We start from the raw sequence: 19259 nt of genomic DNA, 5'->3' as shown, positions 1-19259 counted from the left end.
CATGAGAAATGACTTATTTAAGATAAAAGCAATAATGTTTGCTGACATTTTCGCTTACCCTTCACGTGCGTCACGTATCCCCACCCGGATCCTACAAGTAGGCACTGAGATCAGCTACTGGACAGAAGGTCTCAGAAAGGAGTTCCCGTTGTGGCGCAGCAGAAACAAATCCAACTAGGAACCATGAGGTTGCAGGTTCGATCCCCGGCCTCGCTCGGCGGGTTAAGGATCCAGTGTTGCCGTGAGCTGTGGTGTAGGTCGCAAACGCAGCTCGGATCCCAAGTTGCTGTGGCTGTGGTGTAGGCTGGCAGCTGTAGCTCGGGTTCGACTCCTAGCTTGGGAACCTCCATGTGCCATGGGTGCGGCCCTAAAAAGCAAAAAAAAAAAAAAAAAAAACAGAGAGAGAAGCTCTCAGGAAGGTTCAGCAGCTTGCCTAAGGGGATACCACTTGGATTTGAACCCTGATGGGGCAAATCACAAAATTCATCTCTGAATCATGATGCTCTACTTAAAAACTGGAAAAAAAAATTCTAAGATGCCTGATTCAGAATATTTAACAGACATGAAATGATGTTGGCACTGAGGGAGGGTGCTTCTGCCACGATGCTGAGTGAGGAACTCAGGTGCAGACTTTGTGGGGACAGAGATTTCGGCTGCAGGAAGAGGAGGAAACTGGGTTCTTGGGGTGGCATTTGTAAGCTCCAGGAAATGGGGAAATGCTCACACTGACGCCGGCAGGAGGGATCAAGGAGAAGGAATGGGCCAGACATTTATATCAAAGACACAGCTATTAGGTCAAAACAAAAGAGAACAAGACAAAACCAAGTTGCAGAATGATGAACGTAACCCCCCCCCACACACACACACTGTATCTCTATGGGGACACATACACACATACGCCCCAAGACAAAGGGTCTGGAAGGATGTGCCCCCTCACAGCAGTGATGGCCCTGTGCCAAGGGCAGGACTAGGATGTGGCACGGATGTGGGACCGGGATGTCATCGTGGTGCGGGTGACAGAAGTCTCTGAGGTCAGAGTGTGGATTTTTTTTCTTCCGCTCTTTCAGATGTTAATTTTTTCAGTGAGAAATGCTTTTGCTTTTTATGAGAAAAAACAACTGGCCAACACTAGGAAGAGAACTCTGGAAGGGCGAGGGAGGGCATATGAAAACATCCTGCACAGTACTTGGTGCTAAAGGAGTGTCTTGTTTCCCAGACACATGGTTGCTGGTGGAAAAGGACCAGAGATCATGTGCAAAGAAAGCAAAGGAATTGGGGGAGGGTGGAGGAGGAACATGCAAAAGCCACAATAATTGGGTTAAGGTGGTCAGGGGGAGAAAGAACACGGCAAACAGCTAAATGAAATTCCACTTAATTCCTGCAGAACACCGTTGGGAAGAAGTCATCTGTGACACACAGCTTCTGTGCCAGGTGTAAGGACGTGCTTAATGAATGCCATTTAATGAAGAAAAAGGCTCTTATAAAACACCTGGCACAAGCAGGGTGAGGGAGTTACAGGAAAGGGGACCTCTGCTGCACCTGCTGGCATTTTAATAAGCACCTTCTAGAGCATCCGCTCTCCAAGGCTGGTCAACAGTGTCAGAACGAGGTCCCTGACCATTGCCCACTCTCGCTGACAGTCTGGGAAAGCTTATTTCTTAAGGACCATATGCTCAGGTACTGGATCGCTCTGGAAGGTAATTAAAATGAATTATTTTCAGCGGCAAGGGCCTGACCAGCACTCGCATCCTCCTCAGACTTCACAGCCGGGATTCCTGCTCCAGGTCCCCTGTGCTTCCAAACTGAGATTCTGAGTCACCAAGCAGATCTGTGCAGACCCAGAGAGGTGAGAAAATACTGCACTTTTCTTGTAATTTGGTTCTGCTAAGACCAAGAATCCGTTATTTTAATGACTCTAGGTCCTCAAGTATTTTTAGGTGTGCCCATTTTTTTTTTTTTTTCTCACGGGTGGGGGAGCCAACCTCAGAGAGAAAGCACCACGTGTAAAGTTCGCTACCCTTTCTCATGATGTGAGAGGCACTCCGCTTTGTTTTGTTTTGTAACTGATACCAGCAAAGTCAAGGAAGGTTTTATAAAACCTAAAATGGACCTATTTCCTTTGCAATAGTTCACTATCTCAAACCTTCTCGGCCCAGACCCGAAACTAAATTCCGAGTATAAGCCAATCGATTGGCGCCATCCAAGGGGAGATGGAGCATGGGAGCAGCAGATGCACAGGGCTGCTAGGATCAACACACTGGGACCCCCTCAATCCACCAGCTTCTTTTCTTTACTTTTCTTTCTTTTTCTTTTTTTTTTTTTTTTTTTTTTTTTTTTGCTTTTTAGGGCTGCACCTGTGGCATATGGAAGTTCCCAGGCTAGGGGTTGAATTGGAGCTACAGCTGCTGCCCAAGCCACAGCCATGGGAATGCCCAAACTGAGCTGTGTCTACGACCTATACCACAACTCACTGCAACGACAGGTCCTCAAACCCCTGAGCGAGGCCAGGGATTGAACCCACATCCTGATGGATACTAGTCGGGTTTGTAACCTGCTGAGCCACAAGAGGAGCTCCAGTCTACCAGCTTTTCATTTTAATCCTACTATACGCCAAGCATTGTGTTTGACCCTGAGATAGCTTTTTACAAAATGATAAGCACATATTACTGAATGAAGAAACCAGTCTGAAGAGACTACATGCTGTATGATTCCAACTCCGACACGCTGGAAAAGACAAAACTGTGGAGACAATAAAAAGATCACTAGTTGCCAGGGGGGCCTGGGGGCGGGGAGAGAGATGAACAGGCAGAGCCCAGCGGATTTTTAAGACCGTGAAAATACTGTTTGTGGCACCATAATGATGGACATAGGTCATTATACATCTGTCTAAAGCCACAGAATGGACACCACCAAGAGTGAACCCTAAGGTAAACTATGAACGCCAGGTGATTAGAACATGTCAGTGTAGGTTCATCTTTGGTGTAAAAAGAAAAAGAACCCTTCTGGTGAGGGAGTGATGCTGATCACAGAGGAGGCTGTGTATGTGTGAGGGCAGGAGTGTGGGTGAAAGCTCGGTACTTTTCTATTTCGTTATAAACCTAAAACGTCTTTTTAAAAAATAAAGTCTTTTCAAAAGGATAAGAAAAAAAAAAAAAAAAAGCCCAAATAAGACTCATATCCTTCCCCTTTACATGTATCTACAAGTAAACTGAAACACATACACAAATCCCCTGTATCAAAAAGCAAAAAGCTCTAAAGATACACAAATATAAGGCTATAAGGTTATACACTTCAACTTTAAAACAGTGGCATAAAACAAAAGAAACATCTGCTGAGTGCCTCCCAGGAACCAGGGACCCCCCTGGGCCCTGTGAGGTGTCCAGGGCCACCAGGCCCTGGTCCCACCTACCAAGAGGGAAGAACGTGGTCAGGGAGAAAGGACATGCCAGAGCGACGAAACGGCAGTTCGAGAGGCAAGACGATGACCTAAGAGATGTCGCAGAGGAAGAGGGGCGACAAAGGCTTTTGGAGTCAGAGAAGTGGGAGTTCATTTCCGAGCCATGGCTGGCAGCGGCTTTCTGGAAGTGGGGACACTGAGGCTCTGTGATCATCTGTGACTGTGACCGTTACCACTCCCTGGGCACGGGCACTGCTCTTCACGCCTCACTCACCTCTAACCTTCACAAGCCAGCGGGGGCCTACAGGGGGGAAGAGAGAAGGTTCCGAAAGGTTAAGGAACCTGTCCAAGGTCACACAGCTACAGCAACTAGCTGAGCTAGGATCTGCGTTTACGCTCTTTCCACTATGCCATGTTCCTTTCCCGAGACAACAGAAGCACAAAAGGACAAATGCAGACTTGTTTGTTCATCTTCCACTCAAGCCACCCATTTGCCATGATCAATGTGAATTCAACCTACCAACCTGACTATATAATGAGTTTTCCTCATGGGCAACACACACACACACACACACACACACACACACACACACACACACACACACACTCTCTCTCTCTCTCTCTCTCTCTCTCTCCAACCAAGGAAGTCACTCTGCACTGGACTAGGAAAAAAGGCTGCCGCTGGAAGACTAAGGAAATCACAATTCCAAACTCCCCAAGTTCCTAAACACATAACTTTAAAGTATGTGCGGCTCGACAGCATATGGCAAATCAATTACTAGTTTAAATCTTAAAACAAAAACACGGCAAGTGTGGTGCAGAAATAATCAAGAACAACGCTTCCGTTTAGATTACAGTGGGCCACTAGAGTTTTGAATACAATTAATCATCATTCCAGGCAATGGGAAGCCATATTGACACTTATTCCTAATTTGAATATTTAATTAGGGTGAAGTTCTTCATCAAATTACCGCAGAACTGGGATAAAGCCTGGAAGACTCACACAATTACTACCTTAACCCCTTCCCAGCTGCTCACCTGCGGGGAAGACGCCTGCGCCCAGCCTGATGTGGTGGGGATTCAGCGGGGAGGGCTGCTGTCGGGCGCTGGAAGGGGCCAAATGGTGGCAACAGAAAGGTCTAAGGGCCTGAACAGCTTGTGATCAGAGTGAACTCTGAAACGAACCCTGACAAAGAGAAAAGTCACACGCCTGAGTGCCCACTGTGTTCCCCCCGTTTGGTTCCTGCAAAGAAGGTATTCTTATCCCCATTTTGCAGATGAGGAAACTGAGGCTCGGAGGAGGAGTGAAACAACCCACTCAAGGCAACACTGCTTGAGAGTGGTATAAAGAAGATCAAGTTAATCACCCCCCACACACACACACTCCGGTACTTGGACTCACCAAAAATGACAAAGAGATGGAGTTCCCATCGTGGCTCGGTGGTTAACGGAGTGGTTAACGGATCCGACTAGGAACCATGAGGTTGTGGGATTGATCCCTGGCCTTGCTCAGTGGGCTAAGGATCCGGCGTTGCCGTGAGCTGTGGTGTAGGTCCCACATGCAGCTCGGATCCCGCGTTGCTGTGGCTCTGGCGTAGGCCGGCAGCTACAGCTCTGATTCGACCCCTAGCCTGGGAACCTCCATATGCTGCGGGAGCGGCCCCTAGGAAAAGCAAAAAGACAAAAAAAAAAAAAAAAAAAAAAAAAAAAAAGAGAGAGATAGAGACAAAGAGAACACTTGGTCATTTTTGCCGACAAAATTTTTGTCGGCAAAAATGCATCTAAAGCTGTATTTTGGATATTTTGCATCGTGCAAATGAACTGGAGGGAGAGAGCAACCAGAACCCAGGCCTCTTGGAGCAGCATTCTAACATTCATCTCTTGGATTCAAAATGCACCACTGGGCTCCCCAAGTTGGGACATGGCAATGATGCTGTGGCCAGCTGCTCAGGAGACGGCCGAGGTGGGGGCAGCCAAAGGCTCAAGGAAACGGCTTTGGATGGCAATGTTGCCACCTTGACCGTGTACCAGGGAGCCCACGGAGGGGTCAGTACAGAACACCACTGATGTCCAAGGGGGAGGGGAAAGTCAGTAACAAGATAAGAAAAATGTGAATTCTTTTTTTTTTTTTTTAACTTTCAAAATGGCAAAGGCTCAACCATAGATCTCTAACTACCTATCAGTCTGGACAAGGTCCTCTTTCTCACTGTATGAAGACTTTTACGGATATTTCACAGACGCCATGTGATTCTGCAGGACCAAGACGAAGCTATTTTCCCACGCCGTCTCCCCAGAGGACCCCAGGATGGACGAAAGGCTGACCTCGCACCCTGCACCTGGCCACGGTCGGTCTAGAGATCTTTCTCCCTCCAGACTCCACTGAGGTGCTGAGAATGAGGGATGGCCTGAAATTTCTGGTGAGCGATCTCCTCTTAGTAGAGATGAGTTCAATCACCCTCTGGTGGATGGTGCCGGAGCTCCACTCGCCAGGGCTGCCTTTAGCAGGAGGCGGGTCAGGGGACGGGAGGAAAGAGCTGCCTGCAGCCCCAGGCCCGGCCCCCTGCCTGGCCGCAGTGGCAGCGGGAGGCCCAGGCCCAGCAGCCCTGCGCCGCAGAGCCTGCTCGTGGCGGGAGCAAATGGCGTCGGGAACTTTGAAACTTTCCTTTGTATATTACATTGATCCATAGAAGAAAATCTCTTTTAATGAGGAGTGATGTAGTTACAAACTCTCCAGAGCCATAATTAGAGCAAACTAATTGAAGTTGTGTTTTGACACACTTTCCAAATTCACGGGTGCCGGATGACATATTCACAACACTGCTGCCGCACAACCATGGCGACGGCAAAATCATTAGGCTAATAACACTTATTTGCATTCTTATCATGCCGGCAGCTCTCCTTTAAATACTGTTTCTACTATTGCTCCTCTACTGTAAGTTTCCACTGGAAGATATTAACAGTAATTATTAGTACTTTAGTGGAATTTTAATGTTAAAGAGTAACAACCCGCATTAACATCCGTCGAAGGCCGATGCCTTTCCTTCACCACCACGGGGAGGTTTGGGGGTGCTTCTTCCACCCCCACCCCACGACCTGATGGTGACACAATTTCAGCTTCATTTAGGATAACCGCTCAGAGCCCACCCCCAGTGGGATCTAAAGTCTGGGTTTCTGAACTATTCTGTTTCAAATGTTTGACAAGAAAAATCTCTCGCTCGCTAAGTACATTAAAATGAAATAGTTCAGGAGAAATTTTTTCCAAGTAGTTTTTTTTTAAAAAAAAAAAAACCCAGCAATTTACAACACGGTCTCTGGTAATAATACTAATGAATTCCAGGAGGACGTGCTTTTAACCACTCTGCCACCACCCTTTCGGTGATGAAAGGCAGGCCCGGAATAACCAGAATGTGAGAAAGGCCGGCGGGGGTGGGGCGGCCTGATCTGTCAGTGGGGAGGCCCTGTTCGCCACCAACAAGGCCAATTTTTTGGATGCTTAACTCACTCACACACAGAGAGGAAGACGCGACAGTTCTAAGTAATGGTTATTAATGACTCCCTCCTCTAAAGTGACAAATTACTTCTGAAATTTAGAATTGAAGAGGTATGAAGAGTGAAGGGAAGATGACAGGCGACGCCGGCAGCGGGGCGTTCCTGCGTGCTCGACGGCGGCGAACAGCCCGGGCCTGGAACACGAGGAAGGGCCACAGCCCTCGGCTCTGGGCATCTGGCGGTTCCACGAGGGCTGTGACCAGGGCCATCGCCCACCGGTGTCTGGGAGCACGTCGAGTCAGGGACCAGCATCTCGCCCGCAGGGGGCGACGGTAAGGTCGGGGTACGCCGTCATGGGGAGGCCAGACCTGGTCCCAGCCCTGCCCTCCCCACGTGCCCACCTCAACACGTCGCTGGCCATGGCCCCTCCGTGGAAACTGAGGGTTGGGCTAGACAGTGGCTCAGAGGAAAGGCTTCTGTGATAACTTGGGATCAAGAAAAATAACCGCCATGCCATTCACCTTTCAAAATTCAAGAGAAAATGAGGGCACAGAACGGCAGTGTCTTAACTAAAAATGGGCACTTGTGTAGAGTTTCCAGCTATGCAAATAGATGTTTCGGGATGGATGTCTAATCTCAACTGGTGAAGATTTAATTGAGTGAAGAAAATGCTTTCTTCGAAAAATGTCAAAGACTGTACTCCTTTAAAGCTTTCTGTTTCTTCGGCTACCATCCTTGGATCAATCTGCTATTTTTCAAGTCACTGATGACTCAAAAAAACAAAAAAGGGGAAACTGACTTTCATAGCTGCAGCAACACTCCAAATCATGGTATTTATTCCCTACATTTAAGTTTTATTACACTTGAACCGTGCACTGCCAAAACACCTCCTCTGTTATAAAAGGAATGAAGAGAAAAGCCCGGCCTGGGACTGAGGGCACCACACTTCCACTCCAGAGGATCTAGTCCCATCTTATAAACTGAAATATTTAAAGAGTCTCTAAACCTCACTGACCCTACTTTTAAAAACAAGGAACACATGGGCACCGCTAGCTTTTCATCTTCTTCCAGCCTACTAAAACACCCGCTTCTCCAAAATGCAAGGGCAGCAGGCCTGCCAAACTCAGATTCATGAGAGGCCCCCTGCAGGAGAGGAGGGCAGGCCGAGCCAGTGGCGGGCACAGAAACAACCCTAACAAAGAAGTGAAGGTTTTTCCCCTTCTTGCCTGATCACTCTCAAAAGCTGTGGAAAACAATTTGTTGAGCAAAACAAAGTGAGGACGAATTAGGAGGTGGCCTGTGGGCTCGTCTGGGAGAGTTTAAGGCTGTATTTGGTCCTGGGTGTGGCCGTGCCCCCGGCTCAGGGGACACAAAGGTGGAGGGTCCTAAAATTCAGGACGACCCGAGGTTCCCTGAAGGCAGGGAGACCGGGATGGAGGGGGGACCTGAGCTCCAATCCCGGCCCCTCTAAATGCCCTCACTCTGCTCTCAGGCAAATCACCGTCTTTCTAAATTTCCGGTTTCTCATTTCTTAAAATGACGACACGATTACTCATCTCACTATATGGCTGTAAAGATGAAAACAATACCTATGAAGTATTTACACAAGGCCTGGCACAAAATGCTCGAAAAACTCTAACTATGAAATCATAACGATGATAGTGATAATTGTACTCATTCTGATAATTATTAATATTATTATTCAACTGGAAACCAAACATCTGCTTGCTGCTCAAGAAGGGGTTTAAGTTGAATGCTACCCTACCCACGGGCAAAAGCCCCACCCACATAAATCCTAAAGGCCTTTGAAAATCAGTTACAGCAAGCAAAGGATTTTATTAAACATCCAAATTAATAATTGAAACCCTGCCTTGAAATAGAACAGCAGCGGGGGTGCGGGTGGGGGTGGGAGCGGGGGCAGTAAAATCCTAGGAAATTTCGCTTAACACTCATTTTTACTTTGTTTGGCGGCTAGATTTACACTGAGAGACCCAGGTGAAATATTCCGTAGAGCTACCTGCAAATAGACTGTCAGCTTCCACTCTGATAAAAGGTAAAATATCCTTCTCTAAATGGTCTGGTTCACAGAACCGACCCTAAAGTGAACTGATAAATCTGTTCTGACACATGGAAAACTATTTTCATAATCCTGAAAAAGGCCTCTCTCCAAACCCCGGAGCTCACACCCACTGTGCAAAGAGGCCTCGCATACGTGCACACTGGGCCCGGGAGGGGGTCTCATCACATTTACAACCCTGCTTTCTGGGACAACAAGAAGCACACATAACCACCAAGAGAAATAAGACACAAAGCCACAGAAATTACAAAGATAACACATTTACAAGCAGCAAATACCTTGTCGAAAGTCTGATGTGTGAGAGTGAGAGCAGAGAAGGCCCGCTCAGAGGTGGAAGCTCTATTGACTACTAGTCAATTCTTCATTCAAGAGAAGCTCCGACTTCCCAAGAAGCCGTATTAAAAATTAATATCTAAAAGTGTAGCAGGCAGCCTAAACTCATCATTCATAGCTAACAATACCAAACTACATTCTAATGAAATTTCACCTTCAAAATCACGCTGACACCAAAACGACGTTGGATGCTCTTGCAAAGGCAGTGGCCACTTTGTGACACAGGCATTTTTAAGATATTCAAATGACCCAGCTCTGCAGGTCTCTTTCACACTCCTCTCATAATCACCAGAATAAATCAAACCGCTTGTAAGCCTGCTTAATCACGGGCTTTGAAGCCGTTTGAGGGGACCCTCTGAGGTATGGCCCCCACATGTTCTCCTCAGGCATCAACCACAGCTCAAGTGGACTGGCCCCCAGCCAGCGTTCACAAGTCTCCCCGAGAGGGTGTGAACGCAAGGCGCCGCTCCCCCCCCCCCCCCCCCGCCGCCCCCAAAGCTGCAGGCTCTGGGAGGGGGCCTGGAGAAGCTGTGTGGGAAGACAGCCGGGACCCCGGACTCCCCTCCCACCCCCTGCTGGCCCTTCGAGGCACCTGCCCTGCTCCCCAGTGCGTCTATGCCCTGCTCAGGGACGGTCTGCAAGCCAAATTCTGATACCGAGGAGCTGTGTAACCTTGGGAAAGGAATCTAACCCTCCTGATCTCAGCCTCCTCATCTTAGAAAGGAGGGAAAAACAGTACTGAACTCACAGAGCTGTTACTGGGATTAAACGAGTTCTTATTTGTAGAGCACATGCACAGCGCCTGACAGCCAGCGAATGCAATATAAGCCTTGGTGGGTTGGACGGATGGACGGATGGATAGAGGGAAGGAGAGATGCATGAATGTATGAGACCTGCTCCCTTGTGTCTAGACCAGCTCACATCACACTCCAATAAACATTTTCTGAGTGCCGCCATGCGCCAGGCACCTGGAGTTCAAAGGTCCCTACCACTGGGGAGCCACAGATTTTTCACAGAACACTGACTGTAGCCAATGAGATGGCACAGCTGAAAGTATGTGCTAAATTTTGATACACAGTGATTCAATATTATCATCGTTATTTCTGTGACTAGCCTTTTCGGAGGCTTTAAAGGAGAAAAAGGTAACATGAGAATCCCTGTCATCAATAAGCTAGCAAATCTAGTCATAAGATCAAATACAAATACACACGGCAGTGACAGGGAAACGTGAAATGCCAAACTGCACGGTGCAGGCGACTAGAGGAGACGAAGGCGGAAAATGACAGGGCCGGGCTCTCTAGAAGAGGCGAGGGGGGAGGCCAGGTCTGCAGGGCGGGCAGGACCAAGCCTCAGCATTCTCAAGTCCAGTCTGCCTCTGTCAGGAGGGCAGGGGCTGGCACACCAGGGGAGGCACACAGCAACTGCCAGAGATGGATCTGGAATGAGGACCATGTGCCTGGGAGCCAAGAGGAGACCGACTCACACAAGAGGATGTGGGAAGCAGGTCAGGTTACAGGAAGCTGGTGAAAGCTCTGGACAGAAAAAAAAAATAACACGTGCTTGTGTGAAAACCCCTACAGCATCTGCCAGGGAACCTAGGGCTTTAACGCTCCAGGCGAAGAGTGTAAGCGTGGGCCACTGAAACGAAATGATACAGGGCCCCAGGAAGCCCAACCTCTAACCTAAGTCCGATCTCGTGTGCAGCTCTGGTTCCTCCTCAGCATTCTTCAGAGACACCCTGGCTGGTACCTCTGGTTGGAGTGGGTGGAGGGCACCCCGAGCAGTGAGGCCGATTCCCTCCAAAGCACGGTGCACACGCTCCTGCTCCCTGCGCTGGACCACAAAGCTGTGTCTTCAAAGGAGGGACACACCAAGGAGGAGGATGAAAGTGTGTGTCCTGTCCTCAGAGCTTAACACAAATGTCTGTGGGTTTTGAGTGAACAAAAAGAAGACTAATTCTTCCAAGTAAAGCCAGACCCACAGTTGTGCCTGGACAGAGGGGCAAGGGTCTGAGCACCCCCCCGCCCCGAGAACAGCAAGACCTGAGCTTTCCCTGGCTCATGTAGCCCCCAACCATCTCTTGCTACTGTGGAAGTGGAGCTCAAAACCCATGGCATAAACTGTTTACTGTTGGGGGGGGGAGGAAAAGAGTTACTGGAATCAGCCCTGGGCCTTGCCGTCTAATCTTACCTTGATGTAGGACACGTTATCACCCTTCTCATAAATGACAGATCTTTATTAAACAAGAGCGTTCAGCCCTAAAATAAATTCCCTCCAATCCTCTGGGCTGAGCCTTCTCCTAGTAAACCTATGAAAGAGGAGTAACTGCCCCCACCCCAGAGGCAGGGAGTCAGGGGACAGACACCTTGGCAGCAAAGGGAAAACAGCCTCCCCGGTCTGGGCAAGCCTGGCCTCCCGTTCAGGTCCTGCCACAACAGGGCAGGTGACAGATATCACCTGTGTCACCTGTGGTGCCAAGGCCATCTTATAACCCAGTGCTGACAAGGCAGCCCGAGGATTTGCGGCTGTCAGCTCAGACAACAGGACTGCAGCCGGTGAGTCCCCGCTCCCGGCTTGTTCTGCGGGTGGATCAAGCAGCACGGTTGATCCTTCATCCGCAGAAGGTGGGGTCAGGGGGGCTGGGACGAGGGACGTGGTGGGGACGAGCCTGGGCGTGCATGGCCTGAATACCAGATCACCGTGGTGGCAGGGTGTTTTCTCTCCTGTACGAAGAGCCATTAACCTTTTAGATGACAGCCCTGGGACCGGAGTGACGGAACGATTTTTGAGGTCAGCGAGGATCTATGTTCTCAAAACCTGACACCGACATGCAAAAGTTGTGACTGAATCCTGGTGTCCCTGAGAGGAAGACTAAATGCATGTGACAGATCATCTGCAATCAAAATGCCCCATTTCCCAGAGTATCTGTCACAGATTGATAACATCCATGCAAAAAGTTAAGTACAATTATGTCTGTCACTAGGAAACATACTTCGGAACCTGTGACTGACAACTTGCTAGGAGCTGACACGTCACCGAAAGATTACTGCAACAACTCGGAGCAGCACCGCACGCCTTATAAGGGAAGCTCGGCCCCAACTGACTCCGGGGAGAGGCTCCTGGGAGTCGGTGCCTCGAGGGCAGAGGCTGTAGGCAGGGCTCCAGCACCAGGAAAGGCTCTGGGAGGGAAGAGGACTCTTTCTCCCAGGGGTTACGGGGACAGTGTCAGTGGAGGGTCACAGGATGAGCCCACGGCCCGAAGTCCGGGGAGCAGACTTCTGGCGGCAGTTTCTCAAGGACCGCGGTGTGCAAGCCTCAGCACCCCGGGGGGGCAGGTGGGGCAGAGCCGAGCCCCTGCAGCCACAGGGTCCACCCTGGCTCATGTCCGCAGAGCTGGGAAATGCCCCGCAAATCCCAGCGCTCTAGAGCTCCAATGACTTATTTCAGCTGGACTCTGAAAGGGACCAAAAAATACGCGCAGTTCAGCTCCTTGCGTGCCCACACTGGGATGGAGATGCGGGGCAGCAGCACCGCCCAGGGGCCTCGGTGCCCTCCATCCCGGGCAGGGCGCCACGGCAGCCACCCCGCAGGCCTCCAAGCTCTGTCCCCACACTGGTGCTGGTGAGCAGAAGCTGCACGGCTCCAAGTCAGAGCGGGAGGAAGCACTGAAAAGGTTGTGAGCAGGCCCAGGCGACAGACCCCCCGGAGCTCCCTGGAGTCACTGTGGCAAGGAATCTGTGGCCCTATCATGCGGCTCTGCTAAACTTGGATTTCTGGGGGTGGAGACGGGGAATATGGTACATTTCTCATAAAGCTTAAGAAGAACCACTGAAGGTCTGACTCCTGCCAGCAGTTGCATGCACGCGACCTCTCAGGTCATCTTCAATGCCAAGGGGATTTTTACTCTTGGGAAGCTCTCTTTATTAACTTTTTTTTTTCTTTTTTTTTTTAAATGTTAAGCCCAAGCCTAACTCCTTGTAACTTCAGCCCACTGGATCTAATTTTCCCAATGCCCCACCCCACCTGGAAACACTTCTACCTCCCCTTCCACACCCTGGCCATTTAGACACCTGAAGCCCGCTGCCGCATCGCTACTGAGAGCAAAACTCAGTGATTCCTCACACTCGAGTTCAATGCTTGATTCAGGCAGCTTTTACCAGGGGGTGCATGGCGGTGGACATGACCCTCCTGCTGCACGCGACAGGTGCAGGCTGTGCCCCACTGTGAACTCCAGGCTGCATCCATGTAACCCAAGCTCGTGCCCGGCCCTATCACTTCACACGAACTGCTGCTAAGCCAGGTTGCCTCACTCTGCTTCCTGTGCATTGATTTTTGAACCTCGTGGTGGGGGGGGGGGCGTCTGTTTTCGCCCATCACCTTTCATCTCCTGCTTGCAGCCGGGTGTCCCTGCTGCAGAGGAGATGTGGAGTATTGATTCTGTCACTCAGCACATCAGCTCTCCCTAATGACTCTGTGTCATCTGCAAATTTGATAAGCATGCCTCTGATGTCTTTATCAAGCCACCGGTTCCACTGTTCAGCAAGCCGGGGGCAGCAGTCCACCAGGGCCCCTCATTCAACAACACTCCAGGGCTACTGGGGCTCCAGCAAATGCACGTCCACTTGCCTCGCCGAGCTTTGCCAAACCTTGGTACCGGCAGCAGCAGAACCTTCTGTTTCCAGCAGAATCAGAGTGAGAGCCAGCGTATAAGAGAGGAGTGGGGCTGCCCTGGCTGAAGCGGGAAGGGGCCTCCTCTAGGTGCACCTGCCCCAAGGTGGCAGCACAGAGGAGAATCAGAGGAGCCCGGACCCAGGGACCCTGACATTTGCCCATACACACCCGCCTGGAAGACATGGGAGCGTGGGATCACACCTGAGGACCAGCGTGCGTGAGGAGATGCGCAGAGGAAGAAGCTGCACTGGCGCCCAGAGAGAAAACGGAGGCACCCAGCCCCCAGAAGAAGTGGCATGCCCTCTTCACGTGGACACTGTCAAGATTCCACAAATGAGGCACAGGTGTGTGTGTGTGAGAGAGAAAGAGAGAGAGAGAGGGAGAGAGAGAGAGAGAGAGAGAGAGAGAGAGAGAGAGAGAGAGAGAGAGGGGGAGAGAGAGAGAACCATCCACTGGATGAGGAAGAGGAGCTCTGCCAACCCATCTTATTCTGCCTTTTGCCATGAACTTCAAACACCGTGTCCAATTCACAGGATGTGGCCAAGGGGCCTGCCCATCCTGAAAGGACCACTCTGAATCTGGCCCTGGGACCGGCAGTCTCTGCAACAACAGGGAAGAAAAAGACAGGAAGGGCTCATTCCGAGGGGTGGTGACTGCTCTGGAAAGAGAAGGTGGTTCTCTAGGACGTGAGGTCCTCAGGTGATGACCCACCGTCTCTGAAAAGCTCCACCAACTGCCCCTTTTAGCTGAAATAAGCTGGGGATGACAGCTCTCAAAAAAAATGGCAGAAATTCTTTGAACCAAAGAAATGGGGGCAGAGCATGTTTTATAGCTTTGAGACAGAAGCTCAAGCTCAGGAACGCAACAAGGTCTGCTACTGGCCCTCCCTGGCTCTCTTCTGCTCCCCCCAGGGACTGGCTGGGGAACCGGCCTGCCCGTCTTCCCAGCCTCCCCCAACTTTGGTCAGTAGAGGGCGCCGCATCACCACACTCTCACTCCAGCCTTGGCTTTGCAACTTGATCCCCACGTCCACACAAAGACCACAGTTGAAGTATTTCTTATGCTTGTGGTTTAATATTACAGGAGAAAGAAGCAGCAAAACACAAACTTGCTTTTTTATGATGTGATATCACCTATGTAAAAAGCACACAGAAAAATGACTTGAAGGAAATACAGCCAAAGGTTATGAGCCTTCGGAGATGGAATTTGGTGTTTTCATTGTTACTGAAATTGTCGGTTTTCTCCAAGCTTGCTTTCCTCTCACAATCAGAAAAAGCTGAGGAGTCAGGGACTCAGCAGTTGTCTGGGGGCGGGGATGAGGAGGCTGCAGCACAGGGTCTGAGGCTGCTGGAGAAGCATTTGCTGCAAAACAGAATATATGCCTGCATCTGTGCTGAGCTCTGGGAGGTAACACGCACTGGACACAGTCCCTGCCTTCAGGGAGTGTAGGACATGATCGCAAAGTGAAGGTGCAAAGGCTGAGAGCACTCCACAGGGCGGCGGGGGGGAGCCTGGCACAGGCACAGGGCGTTCAGGGAGGGCTTCCTGGGAGAGGGGGCATTTGAGCTGACGTCTATGTAGGGGATGTGAGACACACCTGATTCACAGGGGTCCACGTGAGCAAAGGCGCAGAGGCACAACACAGGAAGGGAAGAAGAAGCTACTGGTTCAAAGTTTGGGGATTGGGGACAAGACGGAGAAGACCAGTCCTGAGAGCCAGAGGTGGAGATTCTGTCCTATAGGCCACTGAGACCCCCACAGGCCTCAGCCACAGCTCAACACCAGAGAGAGAGGCCATCAGATCCCTCTGCTGGACGGATTACAGAGATCTACAGCCTCATGGAACAATATACCCATCATTTCACAATGCTTCAACGAAAAAAAATTTTTTTTTTGTCTTTAGTTCCAGGGCTAGGGGTCAGATCAGAGCTGCAACTGCCAACAGAAGATCCGAGCTGCATCTGTCTGTGTCCCACGCCACAGCCTGTGGCAATGCGGGATCTTTAACCCACTGAGTGAGGGCCAGGGATCGAACCCGCATCCTCATGGATCCTAGTTGGGTTCTTCACCCACTGAGCCACAGCGGGAACTCCTTCAATGAAAAACTTGAATAAATAATCAGCATTTCACTTTTTTAAAAATCAAAGACACCGGCCAGGAAAAACAAAAGAACATTAAGAAATGAGGAATTGGTGGGGAATCAGGAGGCTCCTCGAGGTGTGTGGGCCACCTGTAAACTGCCACACGGTGAGAGAGAAGAGCTTGGGACACACAAGTGGTTTTTACTGGGAAGCATTGGTGTGACATTCAATTATCCTCCCGCACCCTGGCTGACTTAACTCAGTCAAATTAGAATACATTTTATATTGACTATTTTGACATTTGTTTTATTTGGCAAGTAAAACAAAACTGATCCAATTTCCTTGCAGCTACTGTAAACCATAAACTGGTACAAGAGGTTATAAAATAAGTAAGCCTTCTGAAGCTCGTTCTGCCGCACTACCTCCAGTTCCACCCGGCGGCCCGGGGCTGGTTCTCAGGTCCCCTGGTGACCACATTCTCACGGTGACCAGCAAGCTTCTGCGGAGAGCACGCTCTCTGCCTTAACTGGGAGAATCAGGGCTCTTTACCTCACAGAAAGTTAAAACCTGCTCGTGCCTATTTCTAGGCCCTTCCAAACCGTATGAAGACAACAGGGAGCAGCTGTAACCTGTCCAGGGCTACGGGCCTGAGCACAGGGGATGGTGACCACGGCGGTGACGGAGCTCTGGGTGGTGGGCAAGGAGCTGGAAAGTGCTGAACGGAGCTGGGGGAGCCTGGTCTTTCTAAACCAAAGGCACTTCACTGCTCAACCCTCATCTCTCCTCACACCAAAGTGAAACCAAAACCTGCCTCTGAAGTTTCAGGCCATGCCAGGGGCAGTTATGCTTAAGTACTGCTCTCTGCCTCTGAAACTGCCACGAGAAAAGCCCAGATTGTCCTTCTGGAGGAGGGTGTCCCCAGGGACAGTCCTCTGAGCTGCCGGCTCCTAACAGCGGCCTTCCTCCGAGGGAGGTGGCAGCCCAGCTGTGGAACAGGGGCAGAGAAGTCGGCCACCCCACCAACTTCTCTGCACTTGGTGGGGGGAGGGGGGGTGGACGGTGGGGCCCCCCATAATGACTTTTGTCCCATTCCTGAGCGATTTTGTTTGTCTGTTTGCCCACGTGGAAGCTTTGACACCCATTCTCATTTATGTTACCTCCACCTCCAAATGGCACCCCCTCACCAATTCAGACTTTTTTTTTTCCATCTTAGGGCGGCACCTGCAGCATATAGACGGTCCAGGCTAGGGGTTGAATCAGAGCTGCGGCTGCCAGCCTACACCACAGCCACAGCACCACCAGATCTGAGCTGCGTCTGCAACCTACACCACAGCTCACAGCAACACTGGATCCTCAACCCACGGAGCGAGGGAGGCCAGGGATCAAACCCACATCCTCATGGATACTAGTCGGATTCACTTCTGCTGCACCACAACGGGAACTCCAATTCTGACTTGTTTTATTTACTTTTGTTAATTCCTTTCTCAAATGAAATCTATCACTGTTCATTCCTTGTTGTCACAGGATGGCTGCTAAGGATGCAGCAGTTTTGGGATCTGGCCGCGTTCTCTGCACTGCCTGCTTCTGTGGAAGGTGCTGAGACCACCTCCACCGCGGCTGAAATCAGGTAAGATCCTGTGCGGAGACCCGTGTGCTCACCCAAGTTTCTCTGGGGAAACAACTATTAAAAGAACACCCTCTGAAGAACTTCACACTATCCTCTGATGCTCAGACTACTTACTTCTTAGTCTGTAACTCGATGGGAAAGGAAACGAGAAAATGAACAAAATTATTCACCACCCCTCCTGGAGTGAAACAAGCTGCAGGCCAAGGCAGAGAAGGAACTCCATCTTTCACGGCCAGGGTTCCCAACCGCGTGGCTCCAGACATGTCTCTGTGGACAGCTAGGAGCTCTTTACAAGAGCGAGCCTGTTTTTAAGCTGCATGTGCTGCTGTCTTAGAAGCCTGCAGAACACAAACAGTAGAAGGCATTCCGTTCGTGTAATGCAAGGATGTCTAACCGGTTCTGTAAAACCGCTCGAAGGCGCCCTGCTTCTGCAGTGTTGCAGCAGATACGAAGTGGGTGTGTTCGACAGACAGTGTCCTGCACTGGAGCCCAAGACCACAGGACTGTCACACACACGACAGCATGGGACACCACAGCAGGGCCTCACCTGGGAAGGTTGGGGGCTGGGGTGGGAGCAGCCGATGACTGGGACGGCGTTGTGGGCTGAGATGAGTCATGATTTCTTGGTACTCTGCCCATTCGGTACCAGATCCCCATGCTGTTCAGTTCCCTTGAGGAGAAAAGAGAAAGCTTCATGGCACCGTTTAGCATAAAATGACCTGAGCAACACAGCAAAGCAATTCACATAAGAGAATCAGGGCCTGAAACACGGGTTACATCCCCTCCCTTTGAGCTCTGGGTGTCACAGATCAGAGTGTGACATAAAGGCAACTGTCCCAACTGGCCGCCTGTCTGGCCATCTTCGTCCCCTGCCCGGGACCTGCCTTCCCATCACAGGCTGTCACCATCTTCCTTGGGTCTCAGCCTGCAACATTCTTTTTATTCTGCCATTTCATTGTGGGTATTTATGTGCTTATCAAGTTCTTTGTGTGGTTAGGGCCAGAAGCAGGAGCCTCGCCCAGCCCTGCCTCGGGGATAAAGCTCCTGTCACCTGAGGTCAGCCTCATTCTCAGGGTCAGTTTGGGAGGCATGTGCCCTGAGGCCACAACATGGGTGGTGACAGAAGGGCCTGAGAGACGCTGCGTCAGGATCGTTACCTTTCCTGCCCCACACTCCACAGTCACGAGCGTTTGTGCGACAGGTACACTCTTAGGAGTTATAACAGGATTATTTTAGCCAACTTTTCAACTGCCTGAGAATTGCATCTTGGGATGTAGAGGAAGATTCTCTCTCCAAAAACAGAACCGATTCATTCAGTGGATACTTCTGGCAGCTTCTTAGTACACTGCGGGGATGATTCTGAACCAGGCATGTCTTATGAGACAGCGGATTCCAATCAGCTGCACTAATTTTACCACCTCTTGGTCACGGCCATGGTCAGGCCTTGGAGGAGCTATTCCCAGTCTGAGGTTTCTGTCTCCCCCAGCTGATGACCCCAAATGTTTGCAAAGTAACATGTGTAATTGTGCCCATTTTAAAGAAAAAAGAGTTCTGAACACTGAATTCTCTTTCCTTAAAAATGAC

General features: G+C 50.3%; 1 protein-coding gene and 1 long non-coding RNA gene across 16 annotated transcripts in view; one reads left to right on the top strand and one right to left on the bottom strand.

Annotated features, from left to right (window-relative positions):
• The window catches only part of MVB12B (multivesicular body subunit 12B), a 492693-nt gene that overhangs the window by 87839 nt on the left and 385595 nt on the right, over positions 1-19259 (bottom strand). For all 15 annotated transcript variants that reach the window (XM_084996616.1, XM_084996598.1, XM_084996539.1 and 12 more), the window contains one exon: positions 18223-18345. In XM_084996616.1, coding sequence (XP_084852742.1) covers positions 18223-18345 — 123 coding nt within the window. The remainder of the gene's footprint in view (positions 1-18222; positions 18346-19259) is intronic.
• Positions 13225-18707, top strand: LOC146407278 (uncharacterized). The gene is made up of 2 exons (XR_014827769.1): positions 13225-14321; positions 14361-18707. It is a non-coding gene; the product is annotated as an uncharacterized LOC146407278 (long non-coding RNA).

This window comes from Sus scrofa, chromosome 1, assembly GCF_054392235.1.
Source record: "Sus scrofa isolate SSC_HxYL_T2T_F1_AM1 chromosome 1, Sscrofa_HxYL_maternal_Yorkshire_Landrace_v2.0, whole genome shotgun sequence".
Classification (NCBI taxonomy): domain Eukaryota; kingdom Metazoa; phylum Chordata; class Mammalia; order Artiodactyla; family Suidae; genus Sus; species Sus scrofa.
Note: the sequence above shows the minus strand (reverse complement) of the source record. Positions and strands in the feature narration are given on the sequence as shown.